Source organism: Podarcis melisellensis (genome assembly GCF_964234715.1).
Source record: "Podarcis melisellensis genome assembly, chromosome: 2".
In the NCBI taxonomy this organism is placed as follows: Eukaryota; Metazoa; Chordata; class Lepidosauria; order Squamata; family Lacertidae; genus Podarcis; species Podarcis melisellensis.
In genome coordinates, this window is record NC_138529.1 from 4224050 (window position 1) to 4250825 (window position 26776).

At 42.6% G+C, this 26776-nt stretch overlaps 1 protein-coding gene across 2 annotated transcripts in view; it reads left to right on the forward strand.

The window, feature by feature from the left end:
- The first annotated feature begins 6805 nt into the window (after nt 1-6805).
- Nucleotides 6806-26776, forward strand: part of EIF4B (eukaryotic translation initiation factor 4B) — a 35796-nt gene continuing 15825 nt past the window's right edge. Inside the window, exons 1-7 of one of the 2 annotated variants that reach the window (XM_081898129.1) lie at nt 6806-6893; nt 9232-9282; nt 17465-17596; nt 18821-19029; nt 21642-21758; nt 24551-24605; nt 25393-25533. In XM_081898129.1, coding sequence (XP_081754255.1) covers nt 6881-6893; nt 9232-9282; nt 17465-17596; nt 18821-19029; nt 21642-21758; nt 24551-24605; nt 25393-25533 — 718 coding nt within the window. In that variant the 5' untranslated portion in view covers nt 6806-6880. Of the gene's footprint in view, nt 6894-9231; nt 9283-13513; nt 13656-17464; nt 17597-18820; nt 19030-21641; nt 21759-24550; nt 24606-25392; nt 25534-26776 lie in introns of those variants that run through there. The other variant, XM_081898130.1, reaches the window with a different exon arrangement.

Consider the following 26776-nt stretch of genomic DNA (forward strand, 5'->3'; position numbering starts at 1 on the left):
GATTTTGCAATAACTACAGCCTTCCGGATTGGCAGAAAGCAAGGCAAGAAACCAAGGGATTGTTTAATTACCCTCAGATCCAAGGAAGAAAGAGACAAAATACTGAATTTACACTTCCAGAAGGCATTGGTTATTAAAAACTCCCAAATACAGATTTTTAAAGATATTCCCAGATACTTTTTGGAGGTGAGAACACAATTTAAAGACTTAGTTGACCTACTGAAACAAAACAACATTCAATTCAGGTGGGAATTCCCACAAGGGCTGTCTTTCAACTTCAAAGGGAAGAAAATCAAAATAAAAACAATTCAAGACAAAGAATACTTTTTGGAGAGAAACTTTGAGGACTTTCAGAAAGGAACCGTGAGAGAGAGGGAAATACCGGACATTGCAAACCTATCGTTTGGATTGAACCCAGCACCGACTGACGAGGAACAAGAACTTGGAGCAGTGGGTGGGAAAAATACCCAATAACAAAAATGTCCCTGCAACTTCTGAGTTGGAACTGCAGTGGTCTAAACCATCCCCGAAAAAGAGATCAGGTCTTTCATATATTAAAGAAAGAACAGTTAGACATAATCTGTTTGCAAGAAACCCATATTGCCAGGATACACAGGAAACTTCTGATAAATAAGAGATTAGGACTGGAATTTGTTTCCTCAGACAAAGTTAAGAAAAGAGGGGTGGTGATTTATGCCAAGGAAAAATGGGAACCAAAAATGATTTTTAAAGATGATGAAGGAAGATACCTGGCAGTAGAAATTCAAATTCAAGGAGAAAAGATTCTAATTGTTGGGGTTTATGCACCTAATGAGGGGAAGGCAGAGTTCTTCAAGAAGTTGCATGAGACCTTAATGGACTTTATGGATTTTAAAATTATATTGATGGGCGACTTGAACGGAGTTGTCTCCACAAATATGGACAAAGCTCAAAGACAAGTAATATCCAAGGATGGGAGACTACCAAAGACTTTCTTTGAACTCACTGACACCATGGACTTGATTGATATTTGGAGAACAAGGAACCCTCTGGAAAGAGAGGGAACCTTCTTCTCTGAAGCAAAAATGACCTGGACTAGAATTGATCAAATTTGGATTTCTAGCAATCTGGCACCAAGAGTGAAAAGAACAGAAATCTGCACAAAAACCTGTTCCGACCATAATGCAGTTAAGATGGAAATGAAATTAACAACGGCTGGAACCTTTAGATGGAGAATGAATGACACCCTATTTAGAGATGAAGAAATTTATCAAAAGGCCCAAAAAATAGTGAAGGACTATTTTGAGATAAATTTGAGAACGGAGGTGGAAAAAAGAATAGTATGGGACGCAAGTAAGGCCGTGATGCGCGGTTTCCTAATCCAGCAGAATTCTATAAAGAGGAAAAAACAAAATGAGAGAAAGGAAAAGATTTTGAAACAGATAAAAGAAGGAGAGAAGAAATTGAGATCCAAACCAAAGTCTCAGGAGATTTTAAGAGAAATAAAATATTACCAGACACAATATATGGAATTGATGAATCAAGAGATAGAATGGAAAATAAAGCAAATGAGACAAAAGACTTTTGAATCAGCAGATAAATGTGGGAAACTGCTGTCATGGCAACTGAAAAAGAGACAAAAGTTAAATACTGTGACATCCTTGGAAATAGATGGGAAACTTGTTAACAAACCGAATGAGATAAGTAACTGTTTTCAAAGTTTCTTTAAAAAACTGTATGCACAAGGGCCTGTAAATGAACAAGAAATGGAGGAATTTGTTAAAGAGTACAGACTACCAAAAATTACAGAACAAAATAAAAGGATTTTGAATGAAAAAATTACAGAACAGGAAATAGAGGGTGCCATTCAGAATATGAAATTGGGGAAATCACCAGGACCAGACGGCTTGACTGCGAAATACTACAAAGCCCTCAAGGAATGGTTAATACAACCATTGAAGGAAGTATGCAACCAGATATTAGAGGGGGAAAAGGCTCCCGAATCGTGGAAAGAAGCATTCATCTCACTTATACCGAAGACAGAAACTGAGAAACATCAAGTTAAGAACTACCGCCCTATATCACTCCTGAATGTGGATTATAAAATTTTTGCAGACGTTTTAGCGAAAAGATTTAAGAGAGTACTGGCAGAGGAGATTCACAAGAATCAAACAGGCTTTCTCCCAGGGAGACATATGTCAGATAATGTGAGGAATATTATAGACATTTTGGAGTTGCTAGAGGTGGACATCAATAGAAAGGTAGTTTTGATTTTTGTGGACGCGGAGAAAGCCTTTGACAACATTTCTTGGAAATTCATGAAGAAGAATCTCCACGGGATGGGGGTAGGCCAAAGGTTTGAAAACGGTATAGGTGCAATATACTCTGAACAAAGAGCTAAATTAATTGTGAACAATGTGGTAATGGATGAAATACCAATAGAGAAAGGCACACGACAGGGATGCCCTATATCCCCTTTACTTTTTATATCTGTCCTGGAGGTTTTACTAAACATGATTAGAAAGGACCAGCTGGTAAAAGGAATACAGGTCGGAACCAAACAATATAAGTTAAGGGCATTTGCAGATGATCTAGTGTTAACTTTGCAACAGCCAGAAGCTAGTACCAAAAGAGTTTTAGAATTAATGGAGATATTCGGCCAGGTCGCAGGATTTAAATTAAACAAACAGAAAACAAAGGTGCTGGAAAAAAATCTAACAAATGAGGAGAAAGATAGGTTTCAGAGTGAAACTGGGTTGGAAATAGCAAAAAAGGTTAAGTACCTGGGGGTAAATTTAACATCTAAAAATGTGAATTTATTTAAAGATAACTACGAAAAATGCTGATCAGAAGTAAAAAAAGATCTAGATATATGGTCTAGGCTGAAACTTTCCTTGTTAGGCCGAATTGCTGTTATCAAGATGAATGTATTGCCAAGAATGTTGTTTTTATTTCAGACATTGCAAATTCTAGACAAAGTGGACTGCTTCAAGAAGTGGCAGAAAGATATATCTAAATTTGTCTGGCAGGGCAAAAAGCCCAGAATAAAATTTAAGATTTTAACTGATGCAAAAGATAGAGGGGGCTTCGCCCTGCCAGACTTAAGACTTTATTATGAATCAGCAGCATTTTGCTGGTTGAAGCAATGGCTACTTCTGGAAGATACAGACATTCTTGATCTGGAAGGATATGACAATAGCTTTGGTTGGCATGCATATCTGTGGTATGACAAGGTAAAGGTCTATAAAAGCTTTAAAAACCATATTGTCAGGAAAGCATTGTATAATGTTTGGAATAGATACAAGGATCTATTGGAAAGTAAAACCCCTAGGTGGTTGTCACCAATGGAAGCGAAAGCAGTGAAAAAACTTAACATGGACTCTAATTGGCCTAAATACTGTGAAATTTTAGAATATGATGGTGAAAAACTGAAGCTTCAAAGTTTTGAGAAGCTAAAGCACAAAGTTCGAGATTGGCTACATTATCGTCAGATAAATGAGACATTTAAGCAGGACAGGAAACTTGGTTTTCAGAAGGAGAGGTCAAAGTTAGAAACAGAATTGTTAGAATCCAATACTAAGAATTTATCTAAAATGTACAATTTGCTGCTGAAATGGAACACACAGGATGAAATGGTGAAATCAGCTATGATTAAATGGGCACAGGACATCGGTCATGATATTATGTTTGTTGACTGGGAACAGTTATGGACCACCGGCATTAAATTTACGGCATGTAGTGCCCTGAAAGAGAACATAATGAAAATGATCTATAGGTGGTACATGACCCCAGTCAAACTTGCAAAGATCTATCATTTGCCCAATAACAAATGTTGGAAATGTAATGAGGCTGAAGGTACTTTTTATCATCTTTGGTGGACCTGCCCAAAGATTAAGGCCTACTGGGAAATGATCTATAATGAAATTAAGAAAGTCCTTAAGTGGACATTTATAAAGAAACCGGAGGCTTTTCTCTTGGGCATGGTCGGCCAATTGGTACCAAAGAAGGATAAGACGTTTTTTATGTACGCAACCACAGCAGCAAGAATCCTGTTGGCAAAGTATTGGAAGATGCAAGAATTACCTACTCTGGAAGAATGGCAGTCGAAGGTGATGGAATATATGGGACTGGCAGAGATGACCGGCAGAATCCGTGACCAGAGGAAAGAGACAGTGGAAGAGGACTGGAGGAAATTTAAAATATATCTTAAAAATTATTGTAAAATCGTGGACTGATAAGATGTCAAGGGGTAAGAAATAAAGAATTACAGCTGTAAATCTTAAACTTTAAGTAAATTTAAAAGGGACTTGATTAAAAACTGACTGATGAGTTGCTCGAAAAAATGGCAAAATAAGGATGTAGCGAAGGGAAGGTATGGGGAAGTCAAATTTTTGTTGTATGTCTTTGATGTTTGTGTTTTGTTTTGTATTGTCTTTGATATGTGTAAAAACCAATAAAAATACTATAAAAAAACAAAACAAAAAAAACAGAAGCATATGTCCATTTCATTCATGCATTGATTAAACTATGATTTTTCTCCCCTCCACATGTATAATAATTTCCTTAAGAATAATGAAGACTCCCATCAGACTTGCATAGCTTTGCCAGCTGCCCCGTAAGTGGAGTATAGGATTGATCTACCCATTTAGGGACAATCGGCTTGTATTATGCTCAGCTCCAATTTAGAGGCTTTTCTGGAAGGCTGAACAGACTTCTATAGTTGTTGGCTTGTGATGAAGATAGTTGTGCTAGTTATGAATTTTATGCCTAGTGTTACATTGTTAGTACATAAACCCTACTCCAAGAACTGTGGGTGTCATTGCTGACACAGTTCCTGATTGGTGGGCTACAGAAGTGCTTCCAAAGGCACAGAGCAGGGTGTATGTGCCTTTTTCTCAGCATATTTTTATTTTCTGACTGTTTCCCTCCGCCCTTCCCAGGCGGAATTAAGCATCTGAATTACTTACTTACTTACTGAATTACTTACTGAATTAAGCATCCGTTCAGTGGCGTATCTCCGTTCAGTGGCTTTTATCCTTGATTTGTTTTCTTATCACCTTGTTTTATATAGAATTGTTTTATGTTGTATTTCATCATTCTGTTGTGTTTTATATTGTGTTTTAACCACTTTGAATACCATTGTGTAGAAAGATGGCATAAAAAATAAATAATGCAACATTTTCCAAGAAGGATTCATGTTTTCTAGCTAGCACCTGTAAAACATTGTCCCATTACTGCTTTTGGGGATTAGGTTTCTAGAAGTGAAATAACTGGGACCGGGATGGGAGTCCTGTGCCACCCCAGATGTTGTTTGACTCCAATTCCCATAAGCCTCAGCCAAGAGTCAATGATGATGGGGGTTGTTGTCCAACAACATCTGGAGGGGAACAGGCTCCCTTATCTTGTGGGTTCCAAGAGATACTGTATTGGCTGTAGCTGCACATACATGCAGAGACAGATACGCAGGTACTGTACAAAACGCAGATTCCCATCCGCTCTAAGGTTGTTAGATCTTAAGACTTTGCTGGCAGAGAGCTGGAGCAGATCTTGATGAGGCAGAGATGAGGCACAGTAGCCTCTTGCAGGGGGAAAGAGGCTGACATGCTGACTGTTTATCTGGGAGGACCCTGATAATACATGAGTGTTATCCCTTGCTTCTGGACACCAACCTTAAGATCATTCAAATTAATCCTTTCCAACCTAGTGCCTTTCAGATATTCTGTACTACAATTCTCATTGTCCCCAGTCCATACACTGCTTGAGAGAAGACTCCTCTTCCCCTCCAGGTCTGTGGAGGATGCTCTGTTTTGTTTATCACTAGCAACATAGGGACGACCATCTTTTCCCCACCACATAGCTAATCTATTTAGCAGTTCTCAGGCTGTTGATTAAAGCCGAAAGAACTGAGATAGTTGTGGTTCCTGCATTGCAGGGGGTTGGACTAGATGACCGTGGATGTCCCTTCTACCCTACAACCGTAGGATTCTATGCAATTTATGTGGCAGAAAATATGAAGTGGACAACACAGATTACATAAAACAACATAAAATTCAGCATTTCCTCCACTTTTAAAAATAACTTTTCCAAATATGGCAGGGGAGGCTTGAGTTTTCAGCAAGAGCCCTGAAACTTAACAGAGAACTTTACAGAACATTTAAAACAAATTAAAAACCCCCCACTGGCACTGAATACAAAATCAGCACATCATCAGCCAGAAAGTCCATCCCCCCCCCCTTGCAGGCTAGTTTTCTCCTTGCAGGGTGCCACTGCGACTTCCCTCACCTTGAATGTGGAAATTGCGGGGGGCTGGAGGTGGGGGTGGGGGGGTCACCAGCTCCAACGAAGCATATCCTTTTAAATGTGTTTGTGGGCGGGGAGGGGTATTATGTACTTTGTTGTTTGTATGTTGTGAGCTGCTCTGAGATCTTTCGGTGAAAGGTGGTAGACAAATTTAACAATAACAACAATAATAATTCAACTAGCTAGGGGGATCCTCGAGGACCCCGAGGGTCGAGTCCGACCCCCTGCCACGATCGGGAGGCGTAGAGGGGAAGGTCCGCAGGTGTGGTCACCGGGCAGTAAAGCCAATCTTAAACTGGCCGAACTCGGGCCGCCCTCCGCCCCCTGCTGCGCGACAGCCCCCCCTTCAAGGCGCCGCCGACGGCGGGGCTCGAACTTCCGGCCTCGCCTCCGCTCGACGCGACTCCGCTTTCCCTCGCGCTTGCGCCCGACCGCGCGACCACGTCGCCTCTCCGGCCTGAGAACCGCGGCGCCAACCCGCTCCCTCCGCCGGCTTCCCTTTTTTCGGGCCCGCCCCCCTCGGAAGGAGGAGGCGCCTCTTTCGCTATAATCACGTGACGGCCGCATCCGGGCCCTTTCGCCTTCTCTCCCTCTTCCCAACATGGCGGCCTCAGGTGAGCGGCGGTCGCGGGGCGCGTGGGCCTCCGGGTCCAGGCAGGCCGCTCGCCCGCGCCGGGCTCGGCCTCCCTCCAGAGCCGGCGGGAGCCGGGAGCGCGTCCCCCCGAGAAGGCGGCTCTCGCCCTCCAGCCGCCCCAAGACCGGAGCGGGCGCGCGGCTTCGAACCAGGCGGCCTCGCGCGGCTCCCGCTCCGGCCTGTTGGGGGGGGCGGGGGGGGGAGCGCGGGCGGCACTCGGAGCTCCGTCAGGGAGGGGGCGGGGGGCGGCAGATGGCACCTTCTTGGGCCGCGTCCCAGTGCGCAGGCGCGCGGCAGGCGCGGGCGAGGTGGGGCAGGGCGGACCTGGGCGGCGCCCACGTGGGTGCTGCTTGGCTGACTCGCCGCCGCCCGGGCTGGCGGGGCGGGGCGGCGGAGGGGAGCTGGTCGCCCGGCGCTTGCCCGCCCCGCCTCCCTCGCCGCCGCCCCCGGCAGCGGGTGGCATTCAGGGGCCCACCTTCCCCACGCACCCGCCGCCTGCCTGCCTGCCTGCCTTCTCCCCCACCCCGGGAAGGAATTAGCAAAGCCGAGAGGTCAATGCGGAAGCCCTCCTGGACCCCGAGCTCCCAGGATGGCCTGGGCGGGTGGGGGAAGGACTGTCGTCTCCCTCTCGGCCCTGCTTTGGAATACGGGGAGGGGGCTGAGAAAACCAGCCCACCTCGGAGGGCTGCTGGAGCGGTTGCTGAGACTCCTGTGTACGCGCAAAGGGGCTGCGCTCTCTCCATGAGGGAGAGAAGTTTTCCATGCACGTTCACGGCCCCCGATCTTACTTGCCTAGTATGGTTGCCTTCTGGCCTCCTACTTTTTGTTATCTGGCTTCTCTGGAGGCTGTGTTCTTGCTCTGTCCCAAGATGGCCTTCCTATTTACGCCATTGCAGGATACTAGGGAAGTGTCCAGGCTGTTCTTTGTTATATCTCTTATAACACCTGGTGTATTGGGCTGTGTGGGTTTGGGCCAGTCATTTTGCCACTTGGTTTCCTAGTTCCCTTCCTTCACACACCACCAGTCTTGAAAAGATTGTCTATAGGTGCAGCAGGATGAGGTGGTAGAATGACCTTCATAATGGAAAGGGGATCATATAAAATTCCCCTCTATAAACAACACCCCCATGAAAATGAGCACAGTGCAAAATCAGGCTGGACTAGAAACACCGACTGATATGCTAGTATCTTCCTTACATGGGGGGAAGATTCAGAAATGGCTTTCCTTGCCTGCAGTCTGGAGTGTTGCAGCCCAGTCTACCATTTAATTCTCCTGCATGTATGCTGTGAGTTGCAGCTATTTCTCAAATATAAAATTTACCCATCAAATGTCTGGAATGCTGGGTCTGTTGCGGCCTGACTCCTGCTGCTTGCTTAGCTTTGTCTTTGCTGGAAGAAACATAGGAACAGTTGGGTCTACAGGGTACTACTTACCATGCTTTCTGTATGCATTTCTGCTTTAACATAAAATGAGGCTTCTCTTGTTCTTTACACACTACTTCCCTATTTTGATGGGGACATAGCACATTGCCATCTGTGTAGAAGATGCTTGTGTCTTCCTGTTGGAGAGTTAATTTTATTTCTGTGTGTTGATAGCACAATAGTCTGCCAAGCTCTAGTGTAACACTTCCAAATTGTGTCTTGGATAATGGAAAATACATCTGCCTAAGATCAACCTCAGGATGAAGTTGATGGGCTTTGGATAGGTTATTTATTTGACTCTGAAAGGCACCTCTTTGTTCCCTCCATTGCCAGGTAACAGGATTGCTGTTTGTGCTTTTCATAAGGTCCAACTCTTCCATCTAAGGGATATGTGGTGACACTGATAGCTGTGTTCCATGGAACTGTGTTCTGCAGGCAAATCTCTCACCTGTACTATATTCCCTACATCTGCACATTAAAAAAGATTGTTTTCGGTTACATTTAGTAAGTCCTTACAAGATGACAATGAAGCTGATTTTTAAATATATAATATTATTTCTAAAATTTGAAGTTCACAAATCGATACATACTTTTAAAATATTATTCAGAATATTAGATTGTTCTGCCCTCAGACTGGTATTTGAAAAACAGAGTAGCTCTCAGTAATACAGAAACTGGGCATCAGTCATTCCGCAGTATCCTGTCCCAAGAGTTCCCTAGCCTAGGAGACAACATCCAGAGGGCAACAGGTTCCCCATCCTTGGTGTTTAGGTTCTCATTACATGTTGAGCTTACCTCCCACACTACACTTTTTGCAGCCCAGTTGCTTGGCTTTGGTGGGGGGGGGGGCATAGAGTATCCCTTGTTTACTTTATTCCAACATTCCACTTTCTTAGCTCCTGGAGTGGTTTCCGCTGCTGAAAATGGAAGCTCGAGGACTGCTCAAGGTGAGGAGGATTTTAGTATTTTAGTATTTTATTCTGACCTGCCAAGATAATGTGGCATATTTTTAATCTCTGAATATGGTTTGCATAACAGCACAAGGGATCCCTAAGAATTAGGGAGGAGCACTGCAGCATCTTCCATACAAAAAGTGTGAATGTTTCTTGTGTAAGTGTTCTTTGTGTCTGTCTGCTTGGGTGATAAGTTCTTTGTGTCTGCTTAAATGTTGTGGGTCGATCTCTGCCAGGCATGACTTTTTCCCAGTGGTTTAGTTATGGTGGCTGACTTCCATATGCCTTTGAAATGCACCAGACTGCACCAAATAGCTGCACTAAAAATACTAAAGTGAAAATGGGAGGGCACACCTTCTGTATCTTGTTAGCTGGATACTATAGTATTGCAGTTAACCAGACATAATTCCATTAGAATTCTACGGTTTACTTTGAGACATTTGCTGCCAGAAATGAAACACCTCTGTCATAATGGATGGTCTTTGCAGAGATCAGGCATTCTGCTGTTTGACTCCTAATGGTAGGACAAACCATTGCAAATGCTTTGAGAAGCACATCTTAAATACTTGAGGGTTTTTTTTTCCTGTGGGCCGGATTCAGCAAACCTGGTGCACTTGTGAAAGCCAGCACTAGTGTAACGAGCTTCTCCCCCCCCCCCCCCGCTTGCCCCAAATCTGCTGGAGGGTTGGGAGAACTCTCAGAACAGCATGCGATGGGAAAAGAGGGGAGATTGTTCAGCCTGGCAAGCAAAACTGCTTGTATGAGCACGGCATTAAATTCTATTCTCTCCATAAGTCTGAGTCCACTGTAAAACTGATTGGGGGTTTTAGCACCTAGGGGACTTAAAAGGGGTTGAATCACATACACATTTTTTTTTTAAGTCTTAGCTGGAATGATGGCTTTAAATAATTTGCCTTCTTGCCAAAGTTTGGAAACTACTGTTTATACAACTGTGAATCTTTTGCATCTTGCGTAGACACAGTGGGCCGTGCAAGAAAACACAGCAGAGCTTGAAACCTGGTTGCATTGGTTTTTCATAGGTCAGTGCAGTGTGTATTATTCAATCTAGTAAGTTTGGCAAGCTTCCTTCACTTGCAGTCTTAATTGAAAAGAGAGCTAACCCATTTCCTCTTTTTTTAAAAAAAGGTAGGTATTCTTTTGTCATACTGCATTGGCATAGTGCATTTATTCATTAGATTTTTTAAAGTTTATCTTTATTGTCAGGCCTTTGTATAAGGGTTGATTATATATCCTTGTGTTAGCCTTTAAACAAACCTGCAAATTGGGTTAGACTGAGAGATGGTGACTTGCTCAAAGAATCCTTATGAGCATATATTTTGTGCCTCAGATGATAAACGTGATAAGCAGTTCCATAAAGCTGTGTTATGATAGGACAGGAAGATTGTATTTCAACAGCAGTTTCTCTGTGGCTGCTGCTGCTGCCTCAGCTAAGTTACAGGAATTGTATCTATTCTTGACAGTAGCTTTTAGGTCTTAATTTCTGACCCAGTTCTTTAGAACAAGAGATGCCACGAAAACAGCCTTGCAGGTTTGAACAATATGGGCATAATGGGGTCTTGTTTGGCAAAACGGGGGGCCTGTAATATAGGCAGGGACTGGTGTTGGGTTATGGATACCCTATACCAGCAAGAAGAACTGTTTTCAGCCATGTGGGGGTTATTCAGTATTTTTCTTGATCTTTGACAGGGTTGGTGATATAAGATCAAGCAACACTGTGTATCTTTGCAGTGTGATTTTGCTGTACTGCTTGCTCTCTCTGAGTTGTCAGCCATTTGATGCAAACTGAGCCTGCAGGTTTTGAGTCCAGTTCTTGCTTGTTAGCATTGCATTTGTTGTCACTGAGAAAGTGATACAGATAGCCACTTTTAAGAGTGCCATGCCATGGGGGACAAAAGAAAGTGGAAATGGCTGCATGTGAAGGTATCTAGTTTGTTAAAAATGCAGTTAGTAGGCTGCCTGCTTCTAACCAACTAAATTTTTAAATAATTCCTAAGCTGATTGATAGTTCAGTACGCTCTGTGTGTGTTTGTCCTTACCAGCCTGAACTTCAACACTCCAAAAGGGCTTACTCTAATATTTTGTTAAGGAAACTGGTGGGTTGTTGGGTTTTTTAAATGGCATTTTCATTGCATTCAATTTTGTAAGTGACTGAGCATCTAAGTCTGCTAATTTTATATTTAAAATAGTCATACCAATAAAAAATACAATGCTAAAAGGTTTGCAGCCTCATCATCTGTCCTCTGAGTTGCAAAGCAAGGAGTCACCTTAAACCAGAATATGTGCAACATGGATTGTTAACCAATAGTATTAACTGGAACCACACCACAGTTTGAAACATTATGAACTGGGCAATGTCTTAGTTGTATTTTGGATGTGCAAAAGTCAAAGTGAGCTGCTGATACAGATGGTAGTAACATTTGTCTATGACAAAGGCTTCATATCTTATGTCCAGTAAACTTTTATATTCCTTCATATGTTTGATCTCGGTAAGAAGGTAATTACTACACTTTAATTTATGCTTTTAAATTATTGTACTGATATCATCAAGCTGCTGCAGGAGCCTCTGGGCATTGTTGGATAGAAATTTGAGTCAATAAAAACCAGCTTCTACTGATGCCCCGTGGCAGTTTACAGCAGGCATAAGCAAACTTGGCCCTCCAGATGTTTTGGGACTACAACTCCCATCATCCCTGAACACTGGTCCTGTTAGCTAGGGGTGATGGGAGTTGTACAGTAGATGCTCGGGTTGCGAGCATGATCCGTGCGGGATGCATGTCCGCAACCCGCAGTGACACGTCTGCACACGTGTGGGTTGAAATTCAGCACTTCTGCGCACGCGCGACTGCCAAAACCCAAAAGTAACCCATTCCGGTACTTCCGGGTTTCGGCAGTCCGCAATCCGAAAAAATGCAACATGAAGCGTCTGTAACTGTAGGTATGACTGTAGTCCCGAAACATCTGGAGGGCCGAGTTTGCATATGCCTGGTTTACAGGTTGGGCTTTGAGATTATTACTGTGCACTATGATGAGCAAAGCACAGTGGAAGGTCTTTCCTGCCTTTCACTGAAATAGATCTTGTCTGATCACATCATTTGGGGAGTGCCCCTAGGGCCCATGCAGCAGTTCTGTATCCTATTTAAACTTGATTTATCTGCAGTGGATATGACCAGTGCTGTATGTTAATTAGGGTAGGAGGAGAGTTGTGGGTGTGAAGGTTTTGTGGTTTAAATGTTAAAAAGACTGGGAAATAAAGCCAAAAGAAAGGTGTGCTGTTAACAAGATCAAGTTGGGTTCCTGTATGTAATTCCTTTTACAATGGCCTTTGGGGTTCCAGTCTCAAAAGAGCCTGCAGAAGATACTCTTATGAAGACCGTGAACTGAAAGGACCACAGTTGTATTTTTGAATATTCCTATCCCAAAGGTGGTGTGGAGGAGCTATATGTTGGAGCCTTTGGACAGCAATGCAGAAAGTCCTGTTTTTATTGCATGCTACAAATAGGTTTCCTAAGCTACACAGTTGACAGTACAGTGGTGCTTGTGTAGAAAAGTGACCAAGACTACATCATGAACTAGGATGGCCTATTGCCTTTCTATGAGCAAGCAAATAATTTTGACCCTCACCTACCCCCTCCCTACCCCACCAGTTTTTGGAAAAATAGGAACATGCTTTACAATATTGTTATAAGGATGTGCTGTATTTGAACACTAAATGATTTGTGTATAAATATTGTGTATTAAATTGGAGTCCAGTTTTAGAATATAGGCTGTACAAATCTGTTATGGGCACGGATAATCTCCTTGTCCAGTAGTTACTTGAAGGGTTAGCAACTTTCTAGGCTCTCATGAAGTCTTTCCCAGCCCTGCCGTTTGTGGTACTTGATGACTGTGATTAAAACAGGAGCCTCACATATGCACAGAGATGCATGCAGCTTTTCCTCTTTCTAATGGGACCTTTTACAATGAGGTTTCCACTCACAGGCATGTTGATCTCATTGTAATACCAGTCTCTTCTAGTCACTGGGAAATGGAGAGTCTGTTTGGGAAGTTCAAAAAACATACTTCTCCAAAGCACAACGATGATGAGACTGTGATTCCCTCACTGTAAGTAGGCAAAGCAGCCTATGTTTGAAGGGTACTTTTCATATATTCTGACAACCTTGCCATGAAGTCACAATGTGATGACATAATTGAAATTATCACAATGTGGAGGCAGATAAACATGACCCTGTAACTTTACTGTAGGATTTGCACTCTTAATAAGAGAGGGGAGGGAGCAAATATTTTAAAACCATGCCGTTTATTTTTGGTCAAGTATTGGCCAATTACTATGCAGGTTGCAGAAGAAAGTAAGTAAATTAAATGGGTGTCCGTAGCTCAAAAGCATTAGGTGTTTCCAGTCCATAGCACTGGGTCCATTTCCCATACCCATGCCCTTCACACAGGGAGTAGGATTCTCTGTTTGCTGGTGGTTTAGGAGACAGGATCCAGCCCTAGTCGAATCTGTAGTCTTCTTGAAACAGCATTGAATGTGGTATATAATGAATCACCCTATCAGCAGTGAATCATAATGCTTCAATGTTGCTTCTTCACCAATTACTGTTGGTAATTGCAGTGGAAATATCCAGCTTGTTGGTCATCATGGCTGCAGCTTTCACATAACTATGAATGCAGAGTTGAAGCTGCTTGTTTTCGTTCTCCATAATTCTTTCCAAGATAGAATGTTACTGACGGGGGGAGTTCATGAGTGCTATATACACACACTTGTTTTACTCCAGGACAAAGGTTTAAGGAATGCAGAGCAGTCAGTGATAAGTTGCCAAGATGTGAGTAGTAAGTGGCTGTTCAGAACATCACTTGGCATTAGTATGAGTGAGGATAGACATCATCATAAGTCATGGAAATTCATATGCCAGGTTATGTCCTCCCAATAATTTTTTTCAAATTATGCAGTATTATTTTGTTTTTATGGCTGATAAGTTTTAACAATATGTTCATTATTGTAAGCCACCCAGAGAACTTTGTTTTTGGACAGTATATAAATGTAAGTAAATGAAAGGACAGCGAAAATTGATGAATCAAGGGTTGTGCAAAATTTGCTTACATTGGTGCAATAGTAGCTGATAAAATAGAGCTGCTGTGTAAATATTAGGAGAGTTGTTTCAGTCTTCTGTTATTCATCCCCTCTCTCTCCTGCTAGCAGCCTGGGAATGTTATTGGGACATGGTCCGATACAGCCTGCTGGAGCTTCTCAATTCGTTCTTGCTGGGACTGTTAAAGGTCTCTCCCCTCCCCCTCCCCCGAGCTCCATATAGAACTGCCTGTATATAGACAATAAATAGTAAAATTTAAAAGGCCTAAAGTTAGATGATCCACAAAACACAAGTGTGGTCACTGAAGAAGTGTGTTTGCTGGTGGGTTAGCTCCATGTAATAAACAAAATGTTGGGCTTGTTTATTAGAGACCCAAGTTCAAAACTTTACTCCTCTCAGTAAATATTGTGGCTGTTGCACACATCATGTTTTTTGGTATATAACTGTGGTGTGAATATTACTGATAGCTGATGAAAAGACTGCAGTTTATAAATGTGACATTGCCCTCTAGTTTTCCTGCAGTGGAGGAGAGGTAGGAAGATGTGAGCAGAGATCATGTGAGTGGGCCACACAGTCTCTCCCCACTTCACTTCCCACCCAGCTCCATAGCAGATTGCTTCTTTTTGCAAACTGTAGGGGACTTGCCAGCCTGGTCTACCCTTATTCAACCCTTATTCTGAATAGAGTCCCTGCCCTTCTCTAGTGCTGGGAGACAAATAGAAGCAGTGTACAAGGTCAGAGAGAATGTATGGCAGAACCTTGTCTCCACCATCACCATCTACCTAGGAAAGGCAGGTAGGGGCTTGCTGTTGCAGTAGTACTTGGAGCATAAGATCACAGGCAAGAATATCACCCCTTTGGGGTGGGTAGCAAAGGTTGTTGCATGGCCACCAAGGCCAGCTAAAGCTGGCAAATCCTTGCTTATAAAGAATTAAACTGACTTTGCCCACCGTTCCTCCCTCTCCCCCAATTTTAGCTCCTTACTTTTCCCCCCTCTCAGTATGTTTTATCCTCCAGCCAAGGACAGCATAATCCTACTACGGCCCAGTTAGTCACCTGTTCTAAGGGGGAGTTTGTACTTCTAAGGAACAGAAAGTGCATTACTCTTCCAAGAAGTAGGAAACACTGTGTGCCCCTTTTACATTGGAAAGGATGTTCCCTAAAGACATTTCTGTGGCCTCAATAGTATCAGTTATTCCAGATCCTCCTCTCTTCTAGAGGCTGTTCCTCTGCTTACAAGTGTGCTTTCTAGCAGCACTGTATAGGCCAACAACTTTGGTATGTAATATTTAACAGCATTTCAGATAGGATAATCAAGCTCAAAAACAAGACTTTCTTTCCTAATAATAATAATAATAATATTTTTAAAAAGCATTTAGGGTAGCATTCTTCTCTGTTTCAAATTCTGACAGCTCATAGCAAATACCCTCCCATTCTGTCTGTCTGACACATAAGATAAAGGGCAGACTTCCAAGAATAAAGAATTGTGTGCTTCTAGGATAGAAGGTTATCTGCTCTGTGTGTAGGCTGTTTTCTACCATTGTTAGGAAGCGCTGGTTCCTTTGCCAGGGCTTTAAGGTTTCCACCTAAGATCTAGAAATAGGTTGAATTTTTGCGTTCCTTTTTTGACATGGTAAAAACCCAAAGGCGTTCTGTAGAATTTTAGTTTTTATTAGTCTTCACGACATTTCAAAACTGGGATTTTCTGTGGAGCACATTTGACACAAATAGTGATCCTGTGATAGATGTTGACTCATGGTGATTTTTCCACATATAAAAATTGGTGTGGCCATCCAATCTGAGAAATGAGATTTTTATTCATCTATGAAAGTACATGATAAAACTCTTGTGTTACACTTCCTTACCTTTAACAGGAAGGGTTTGCTTAATGCTACATTTAAGGTCCATTTAAACCACGTAGGTTGGATAGCAAGCTTATAAGGGTTCCTACTCTTTTTTAAACCCTCAGCTGGCATCTTTGAATGTTAATTCCAGCATTCTGTGTATTGAGTAGACGACTTTTGCTAGATTCCCTTGCAAGCAAAACCACAATATAATTTTTGCTGTGCCATCAAAATATATAACAATTAAGGTGAACAAAGTGGCAGTTGTGTTCTTTGTGTTTAGGATTTTAACATTTGGTGTTGACTGTTTTTCTATTATAAGTTATGCAGCATTCTTTATCATTGGGGATCCCCAGTAACTAGGGCGGTTCTCTTGAGTTTTACTGGAGGCAGAAACTCCCCCTGTGTGGAATAAGAGACCTCCCACAAGTTAAGTACAATTGACAGAGAACTATGAAGAGGAGTCTTATATAGAGCTCTGAGTATTATCACTGGCCAACAGTTCTCTTCTCTGGTTGTGGATTCGTGGAGGCTTCTTGGGTATACAGAGTTCTCCCTGATGTTTACCTCATTTGTAACGCCATTGTGTGACTTGACTTAAGCTGAGTAGGAAGTGAGCTTCTGGCTCAGCAGGTCATCTGGACCCAAGATGACTTCTCTCTGTCCTGATCCCATTTCTGGGCCATGCTGCTAGCTTCTTTCCTTTGTTAAATTTTGCTCCTCTGAACCCCAAAAAGGAAGCAGTGGTGTCCTGCCTATGAAATTCCCTCCTGATGAAATGCCTCTCTGCAAACACTTTCCTTTTTTACAATGCAGAATACCAATATTTTCTTGGCTTACCAAGAACTCATTACAAACTGCTATCTATGGATGGGATAACTTAGAACACTGTCACAACAGGGAAATGACGGGGAATGAAGCTGTACAACACTTTATTTTCTACTGATTTTGAAATTGAATCTGTTTGAATTCAAGTGTATGTTTTGGTTGTGCTGAAATGTGTGATTGGGTGTTGCTGTGGAAAAGTGGATTTGTAAATCAATGTCTTCCTGTCTTAATGGCAGTTCCTACTGTCTTTTGAGATTGCTTGGTTTGGTTGCTTGTGTTCAAATCAGTAGTAATAGACTGATCGGCATTGTGTATGCAAGTGAACGGTAAAGGACAATAGCAGTTTCCAACGTTTTGAAGTGGCTTTTGTATCACTTTTTCTATTTCTTACAGCTAAGAAGAAGAACAAGAAGGGGAAGACCCTGACTCTGACAGACTTTCTAGCAGAGGATGGCGGTGGTGCTCCCACCTTTGTTCCAAAACCAGTTAGCTGGGCAGATGAGACAGACGATCTGGAAGGAGATGGTAAGATAAAACATAATAATGGTGTTTGGTTCGGGGGGCGGGCGTTGCTTTGCTTCTGCTGAACAGTTTCTAGGTGTCAGTGAGAAAACATCCTGGAGTTTCTTCTAATCTTGACTTTTCAGCTATTATCTCTTTCCTCCAAACTGGTGTCATACACTTGTTGTTGGACTGCAGTCAGTCCCAGTCAGCATTGTTAATAGTCAAGGATGATGGTGGGTTGCAGTCCTGTATCTGAAGGGTACCATATTGGGGAAGGCCAATACTAGCAGTTTCTTGTTCTCTGCTGCATTTTTATAATGAGTTTTGGGTAAGTAGTTATTTTGTTTTATTAGAGAAAACAAAATAAGTGTCAACTAGGACAGCTATGGAAATCTCCAGCCATGGTAAGAAGCCAAAATTTATGTCCAAAGGGTGGGGTCTTATCTCTGCTGTCATGCTTAGCTTTGGGGGTGCTTGGAGCACAATGAAGCTAATACAATTTCAGAGCTAAGGTACCATATTCCTCCCCAGTACTGAGCCCTTCTGAAGCTATCACAAGCCCCTCCCCATTTCTAATTTGGTGGGCTTTTGGTGTGTATGCAATGATATTAAGCAGTGTATCTTCCTAAGAAATACAGCCCATGGAAACTTTAAGAGCATGCAGGACTGCCACTTGGCTTCAGTCACATAGAGAGTGGCGTTCAGGGTGGGCCCTGTATTATGTACCCTGAGGTTGCAAAAGACTGAAGTGTTGCTGCAGTATCTTTCCCTGCACATGGAGGCACTGGCTCATTTAGAATACCTCTTTGTGATCACCTCTCCAAGGTGTTGGAGAGTCATCACAGCCCTCAGCTACACACCTTGAAGTGAACATTTGTCAGCAGTCATTGCAAGTGCTACTAATATGGAGTTGTTCTTTAGGACGGCTGCTTTTCTGCAGCCATTTCCCCTACATTATCTTTGAGTGGATTGTTTGAAACCAATTCCTTGTGTTTCTGTGAGTTAGAATGTGGGAAATTGCTTATGAAGTGGCATGGCATTTTTATTAGGCTGTTGTTTGCTTGGAAAAATGAATCCCATTTGGGGTGGTTTGTGGAGGTGGTGCTCTTGTCTAATAGTGACCAGTCCCTATAAGTCTCCAATACTTTCCTCGCTGCCCACAAGTCAAATGGAGGCTGAACATTCTTTGCTGTTCATTGTAAATGCTCTGTGTGTTTGCTAATGTGTAACGCTTTTCCCTCCTAGTTTCTACCACCTGGCATAGCAACGATGACGATGTGTACCGAGCCCCTCCAATTGACCGTTCCATCCTGCCTACTGCACCTCGGGCAGCTCGGGAGCCCAATATTGACAGAAGCCGTCTCCCAAAGTCACCCCCCTACACTGCCTTTCTGGGAAACCTGCCCTATGATGTATCAGAAGAGTCCATCAAGGACTTCTTCAGAGGGCTTAATGTGAGTATTTCACGGGTAGCTTTAAGGTTCACGGTCTGGTAGTGCCACGTGGAATCCAGCAGAAAGCATTCAATAAGAATCCAGGTATTTTTTGTGTCACCTTGAGAGGATAGCAGCATTATCTTAAGCTGTGTGAAAATGGTAATGTCAAGAGAAATTCCACACATGCCTTGTCTTTAAAGATGATGTTTCTGATATGAAACTCCACAGGAGTTTCCCTAGCACTTGGTAGAAATCCCAGGCCTCTTTGATGAAGTAAAGAGCGCTTTATAAAGTGAGAAGAATGATCTGGATTTTTATATTGTTTCTAGCTTCTCAATACCTTACAGTTTGGAAGGCAGCAACAGACCCAACTCTACTATTTTCAAATAGCTTTATGCTACATAAACCTATCAATTGTAAAGAGTAGTTTTCTGCTTCTGGTTAGCCCAAAGCAGGCAGCCACCCCTTAATATAGTGATGTTTCATGCAGTTTGCTGAGTGGGTGATTGGTCAGGGGTCTTGTGTCCAAACATCTGGCAGGTACAGGCATAGATCAGAAACATAGTGGATTCGGTTCCAGGCCACAGCAATAAAGCAAGTCACACAATTTTTGGGATATCCCAGTACATATCAAAGTTATGTTTATACTGTAGTCTATTAAGCCACCCCACCCCAGTTGCAGGGGCAGAAAGAGAAAAACCTGTCTCCAGCCTGCTCCACTCCCATGGCTAGAAGAGGAGGGGTGGTGGCGCCAGTACTGGAGGGTTTCCTTCCCCTGGAAGTTGCCAGGCTTCCTGCAGCTGCACCCACATTCTTGTAAGGAGCAATATCTGCAAAGTGCAATAAAGCAAAGGCATGCCTGTCTAAACCACAGAGCCTAGGGCTTGCTGATCAGAAGCTTGGCGGTTTGAATCCCCGTGATGGGGTGAGCTCCCGTTGTTCGGTCCCAGCTCCTGCCCACCTAGCAGTTTGAAAGCACACCAAAGTGCAAGTAGATAAATAGGTACCGCTCCGGCAGGAAGGTAAATGGCGTTTCCGTGCGCTGCTCTGGTTCCCCAGAAGCGGCTTACTCATGCTGGCCACATGACCCAGAAACTGTACACCGGCTCCTTCGGTCAGTAAAGCGAGATGAGCGCCACAACCTCAGAGTCGTCCACAACTGGACCTAATGGTCAGGGGTACCTTTACCTTTTATGCCTTTAAAAAAAATTATGGAGATAGATACCATTTGTGCACCTGAGGATGTACCAGCAAGAACCATTCTACCTTCAAGGAACTTAGACTTTGTGTGTTTATTTTTCTGTCCTGATGCCAGAGTAGTAGTGACACTGTGCTTCAAGAGTCTGGTTCTCCTCTCTCCCCCACTTGAACAGAATTAGATTGGAAGGAGGCAAGGCCAGAACAGTAAATTGTGAAGAGATGCAACAGGCAGCTCTTGTGAGATGTGCTCAGGACTCATGTGAACTGCTATTTCACACAGCACATGAGGGTTTCTCTTGTCACATGGTTTGGGAATTGTACCTCTAGTGATTTAGCATGCTGGAAGGACAGATCACAATTCCCAGCAGACAAGCCTCTTGTTTTGAAATGCTGTACATAGCTTGGGACTTAAAAAGAAACAAGACAGGTGTGATGAAACTGCATTTGATGTTGGAAGGAACTTCCTGTACAATAAAGGAAAGCATCATTGATCTTCTTTGTTGTTACACCTATCTTGAGTCAAGCTCCAAGAAAGATCTAACTCTCCTGTGGTGGTCAAAAACTGAAGAAGATTCTTCCCTGCTAGCCAATAGTCTAAAGATATATTTGGTAGCTTTGATAGCAATGAATGTGCAGTGTAAATAGAAATATATAAGCTTCAAGTGATCTGCTGGTTGGTTCCAATCTACCTTCTGAGTACTCCTGACCTAGAATAAAGTTAGCATCTTTTTAAGCAGTCTTTATTGAAATCAGGATGGTTAAGACTGCAGTCCTGTATACACTTAGCTGGGGTTAAGGCCCATTTAACTTGATGGGAGGAACTTGAGTAGGCATGCATAATAGTGTGCTGTAAAAGGTGTGTTCCTCCAGTGTTTCAATATCATCTTATAAGGGAAGCAGAAAGAATAATTGGTGTTAGTGATGCGTGTGTAGAACCATAGAGTTAGGATAATCGTTCTGTTGTTGTGAAACACCATAGTATATTATGTGGTCTGATTTAAGGAGTGAAAATCTATCACCTGTGTCCACTCCTGCCTTTCTCTTTTCAAGTGCCCTTATTGCTATTACTAATTTTTTAAAGGTTTTTTTCTAACTGCTTTGAGGGGGTTTTCTTACTATCAGCAGTATATAAGTTTTATGAAATAACATTGTTTGTGTTTTTCTGTATATACAAGCACCATATAGTGGAAAGGTAGGATACACATTTAACAAACAAATGAGTAAAGCCCAAGGACATTTATCCTGGATTTCAATTGCTTGCGAGTTATACAAGTTTGTATTTTATAAAGGCCACCCTAAGGGTGAAGGGTGGCATGAAAATGTATTTAAATAAGTGCAGTGGGTGGAGCACGGCACCTGGAGACGACCACTGCATCTTCTTTGTAGGAAGATGGTTACTTAAAATATTTCCCCCTCTCACTCAACTGCAGATAAGTGCTGTTCGTTTACCACGGGAGCCTAGTAATCCAGAGAGGTTGAAAGGATTTGGATATGCTGAGTTTGAAGACCTGGACTCCATGCTCCGTGCTTTGAGCCTCAATGAAGAGGTGAGTTGGAATCTGCCAAGAAATGTAGTCATATCCTTTGGCTTGATGTAGCCCAGCCTCTGGGGTGGAGAGAAAATGAAAAGGGGCAAAACTCTTGAAAACTTGATTGACGTAATGATGCATAGAAAGTACTTCACTTTGCAGGTATATCTATGTCTGGATTAGAGAGGAAAGAATCATTGAAAGAGATAACCTGTAACAGGATCTGGTGCATTTCTGTCAGCTGATGTGAAACTCTCAGGGCACAAAAGGCAGTATGTTTCTAAAAATAACCAGAGGATGAAGGCAGATTATGCAGGCTGCCCAACCATGTTGCTGCTTGCAAACCTATCCACATACGATTAAGTACGCTTCCAGTGTGTTTCCAAGCACAATTCAAAGTGTTGGTGCTGACCTTTAAAGCCCTAAATGGACTCAGTTCAGTATACCTGAAGGAGCGTCTCCACCTGCATTGCTCAGCCCAGACACTGAGGTCCCCATCTGAGAGTCTTCTTCTGTTGTTCGATCATTAAATGCAATAATTTGAGCTAAAAGACTGTTTTCAGGGGATTAACCCTTTGCAGGAGTTGGCAAGGATCTGGATTGCCAGAGTAAGGTTTCTTAAGGCTCTACAGTTGCACTCCCTAGAAATTTTATTTTATTTTCCTAATAATGTTTGCAGACTGTAAGTTTAAGGGCAGGAAACCTGTTCATCTTAGGCAAATCCCAGTTACTCAGGATTTCCTCAGGATGCACAGAGGATTGCAACGTGTTTATGGAATAATGCATGCTTTGTTTGGAAGCAGTGCTGGAAATAAGGTATCTTAATAGGGAGGTACCTTAGGGACACGGCTGGCCCTGTGGTCTAAACCACTGAGCCCCTTGCGCTTGCCGATTGAAAGGTTGGGGTTTGAATTCGCACAACAGTGGTGAGCTCCTGTTGCTCTGTCCCAGCTTCTGCCAACCTGGCAGTTCAAAAACATACCAGTGCAAGTAGATAAATAGGCACCGCTGTGGCGGGAAGGGTAAACGGCATTTCCATGCGCCCTGGCTTCCTTGTGTTCTGTTGTGCCAGAAGCTGTTTAGTCATGCTGGCCACATGATCCAGAAAGCTGTCTGGACAAATGCTGGCGCCCTTGGCCTGAAGCGAGATGAGTGCCACAACCCCATAGCCTTTGATTGGACTCTACCATCCATGGGTCCTTTACCTTACCTTACTCTATCTCATGTATTATTATATATTTATTTTTGTAAAAATTGACTGCTTCAGAAGATGCATGGTGTACATCTGGAATGGACTGCCTTTTATTATCTCCAATTGGCTTCTGAGAAGTTGGATGCAGCCAAATGCAGCCACGTTGATTCTGAACACATTCATATCCACCAGTTCAAGTTAGGCACTTTTAGAATAGTAACCTTTCATATTTTTTAGAAGTTGGGACAGTGCCTGTTAACCTGTCTCCAACAGTGGGCTCAGTAATCCCCCCCCTTAAATCTTCCTCCTAGTGACATGAAAACAATCTATGGTAAAATGGCAAAGATCACAGTGCAATGAATGGAAACAAAATCAGATAAAATTAGCCACGTTTTAGAAGTTGCCCCCCCCCCAATTTTGTATCTTCAGAGCAGTCTGTTGAAGTACTTAAGGACAGCAGTGATCTGTCCTGTTCTGATTGGCATGTCTCAAGTCTCAAGCAACTTGGGTCAAGAAATTGGACTCAGTTTTCTCAGACAAGCCAGATAAAAAGTGTTAACTATCGTTCAGCAAAAAGCATTTTCAGATGGTTGTTCTCCTGCCTTAGCTATTTTAAGTAGATTCTGGCCATCTCAGATACTTGGCAAGTGATCCTGCCTCTGAAGTCTAGACAATACCACCTGAAGGCATCCAAACCATTTTTCTGCCTCAACAAATTTTTTTGCAAAGGACAAAGCTATAATAGGTACTGGAAAGTAAATCTGTAAACTGTTAAGGGTGTTTGTGGCAGCTTGGAAGCTTAAAATAAGCAGTTGTATTTGTTGCTGCAGATATTGAGGGTGCAATGGGGAGGGAGGAAGAGGAGGTTGCACTGTGCAAGCAGAAGTCTGGTACACAAGCAGAAACACCGGATACAGTCTTGGATGAAGAAGCTTTTGATACCCTGTGTCAACCTATTTGCAAGACAGGAGACTTTTCGTGGGCCATAAACATAATCTTCTCTAGTCATGTGAAAGACAGAATGAAAGATCCAGGCCTTGGGTTGATTGAATTTAACTCCATCAGGCATCTTAAAACTCCATGGCCCTTCACATTAGAGAGAACACATGAACAATGTTATTCTTAGGTGCACCCTGTTTCCATGTTGATTCCCAGTGCATTGGCACAAGTGAAGTTCTTCAATTGTACATCGGGAAGCTGAGTGATAAGAGTCCAGTGGGCATTGGTTTTTTATCTGCTACCCTTTTGTGGAATGCTCTCCCCAGGAAGGCATCCCTGCTTCCATCATTACATACCTGGGGATGCCAGGCAAAAACATTTCTTTTCTGCCAGGTCTTTGGCTTTTAGTAATCTGTGGCCTCTTTTAGTGGGTGGGGTGTTTTAATCTTACCTTTTAAAAATATGAATGTCTCAGAAGTTTCTTTTTTATGCTCAGTCACTTTTAGTCAGTTTAATAAATAACAATTCTGCTAGCATCCTTTTTCCCCAGTGTCAAAGTGATAGGTGCATCCATTTACAAAGCAATTCTACATGCGTTGGTCAGATATAACCTTGAACTTGCTGTACATCTTCTTTAAAAAATGGGCTTTAAAATGCTAATGTTCCACTGTATGTTCAGTCTCTAGGGAACAGGAGAATACGAGTGGATATTGCTGATCAAGCACAGGATAAAGGTAAGTGCTGTGGCTTTGTGAAAAGAGGTCATCTTGTACCAGTTAAATGTTATACACAAAGGCTGGAAAATAAAGCTGTGAAACTACCAAGTTTCCCCCACTTACTAGCAAGTCTTTTCTGTGTACGGATGAAATTGACGAGGAGAGCTAAAGGCCTTATGAGCTTTACCTGCCTTTGACTTGATCTTGTTGGGTTCAACAGTGCAAATTGCAAAAGGTACCTAGTAAATTCAGAATTAGCACTGTGGGTTTCCATTTCCTTAAAAGTGCCTCTCCAGCCCAGTACAGTAGAGGAGGTGTGAGCTACACGATTCCACAGAGCGCATTGAACCAGCATCCTGCTCCCTCTTACCGACACACTGTGATCTTGCCAGAGGTCACGTTTATTGCTCCGGCAGAGAAATTATTAGTGTATCTTTTTTTTCTTTAACAAAATTTATATGCCACTTGGTTGTAATAAAACCTCAAAGTGGTTGACAAAAAAAATCTCATTACAATTACCCATAAAAGACAGTTAAAAAACAGGTATTTAAAACATTTTAAAACTTAAATCAACAATAAACTAAAAACAGATTAAAACACGTGTAACTTCTAGGTGTGTGGAGAGGCTTGCCTAAGCAAAACTGTTTTAAGGAGGTGCTGGAAATAATACAGCAAAGGCACCTGCCTGATATCAATAAGGGAGTTCCAAAGTGTAGGTGCTTTTACTTTCCTCTGTGCAGACGTCTGAATGCATGAAACTGGATGTGCCATTTAACTGTTGGGTTGCTTTTCCTTTCTTTTGCAGATAGGGATGATCGCTCTTTTGGTAGAGATCGTGACCGCAACCGGGATTCAGAGAGATTTGAAACTGACTGGAGGGCCCGTCCTACTACGGATAGCTTTGATGACCCCCCTCCCCGCAGGGGCGAGGATAGCTTTGGAGACAGTGAGTTCATCACCAGTTACCTGCTGTGCTAACTACCATTTTCCTTGCCCTCTTCTAATTTTCCTGCATGCTCCTGAGTTGCTGAAGCCCTTCCTTTATATTCTGTTCTTACAAGAGTAGCTTTCCTCCCTGTGCTCCCTACACATGATTCTAGATTGAATACTAGCCAGTTACTACAAAAAGCTAGGGAATTACGCACACTGAGGAAGGGCTGTGGCTCTAGGGCAAAGCCTCTGCTTTCCACGCAGAAGGTCCCAGGTTCATTCCCTTGTGTCTCCAGGTAGTGCTGGCTGTGTCCCGAGTCGGAAGCCTTGGGAGAGCCACTACCAGTCAGGCAGACAATACTGAGCTGGATGGACCAGTGGTTTGACAGTGTAAGCAGCTTCCTGTGTTCCAGGCTTTTGGAGTCGTATCCCGTACCTATGTTCCCATCGATCCCAAATACACAACGGAAGATTTCCAGCAGTTATTTCATTGTACAGTGGTACCTTGCTTCTCAAACTCAATCCGTTCCGGAAGTCCGTTTCAAAACCAAAGTGTTCCAAAACCAAGGCACGCTTTCCCATAGAAAGTAATGCATAACGGATTAATCCGTTCCAGACTTTTAAAAACAACCCCTAAAACAGCAATTTAACATGAATTTTACTATCTTAACGAGACCATTGATCCATAAAATGAAAGCAATAATCAATAAAATAAATAAGACAGTAATGTAGATTATTTTTTTAAAAAATATTTTTTTAAAAAAATTCTTACCTGCACTGATGATAGTCATTGTTTGGGCTTTTATCAATTTCTGCGGTCACACAATCAGTCAGTCAGTAGCTGAACTGGGTTCCACACAGTCACAAAAACAAATTAACCAAAAAAGCCTCGAAAACAAAAACACAAAATAAATAGCAAAAACAAAAGCGTCAAACTTAATCCATTCTGGAAGTCCGTTTGACTTCCGAAATGTTTGAAAACCAAGGTGAAGCTTCTGATTGGTGCAGGCGCCCCGGAAACAATAGCCATCAGCCGCACCAGACATTTGGTTTCCGAAAAATGTTTGAAAACTGGAACACCAAAGAAAACCTGCTGCGCTGAAAACAATGGAAGGACGGGGCAGGGCAGCCAGAGTCAAGCTCAGATGCTGAAATTATGGAATTTTTGTACCAATGGAAAAGAGAATTTATGGACAGTATGGCTAAGATATCAGAGACCATCAGTACCAGATTGGATCACTTTAAGAACATGGCGGAAG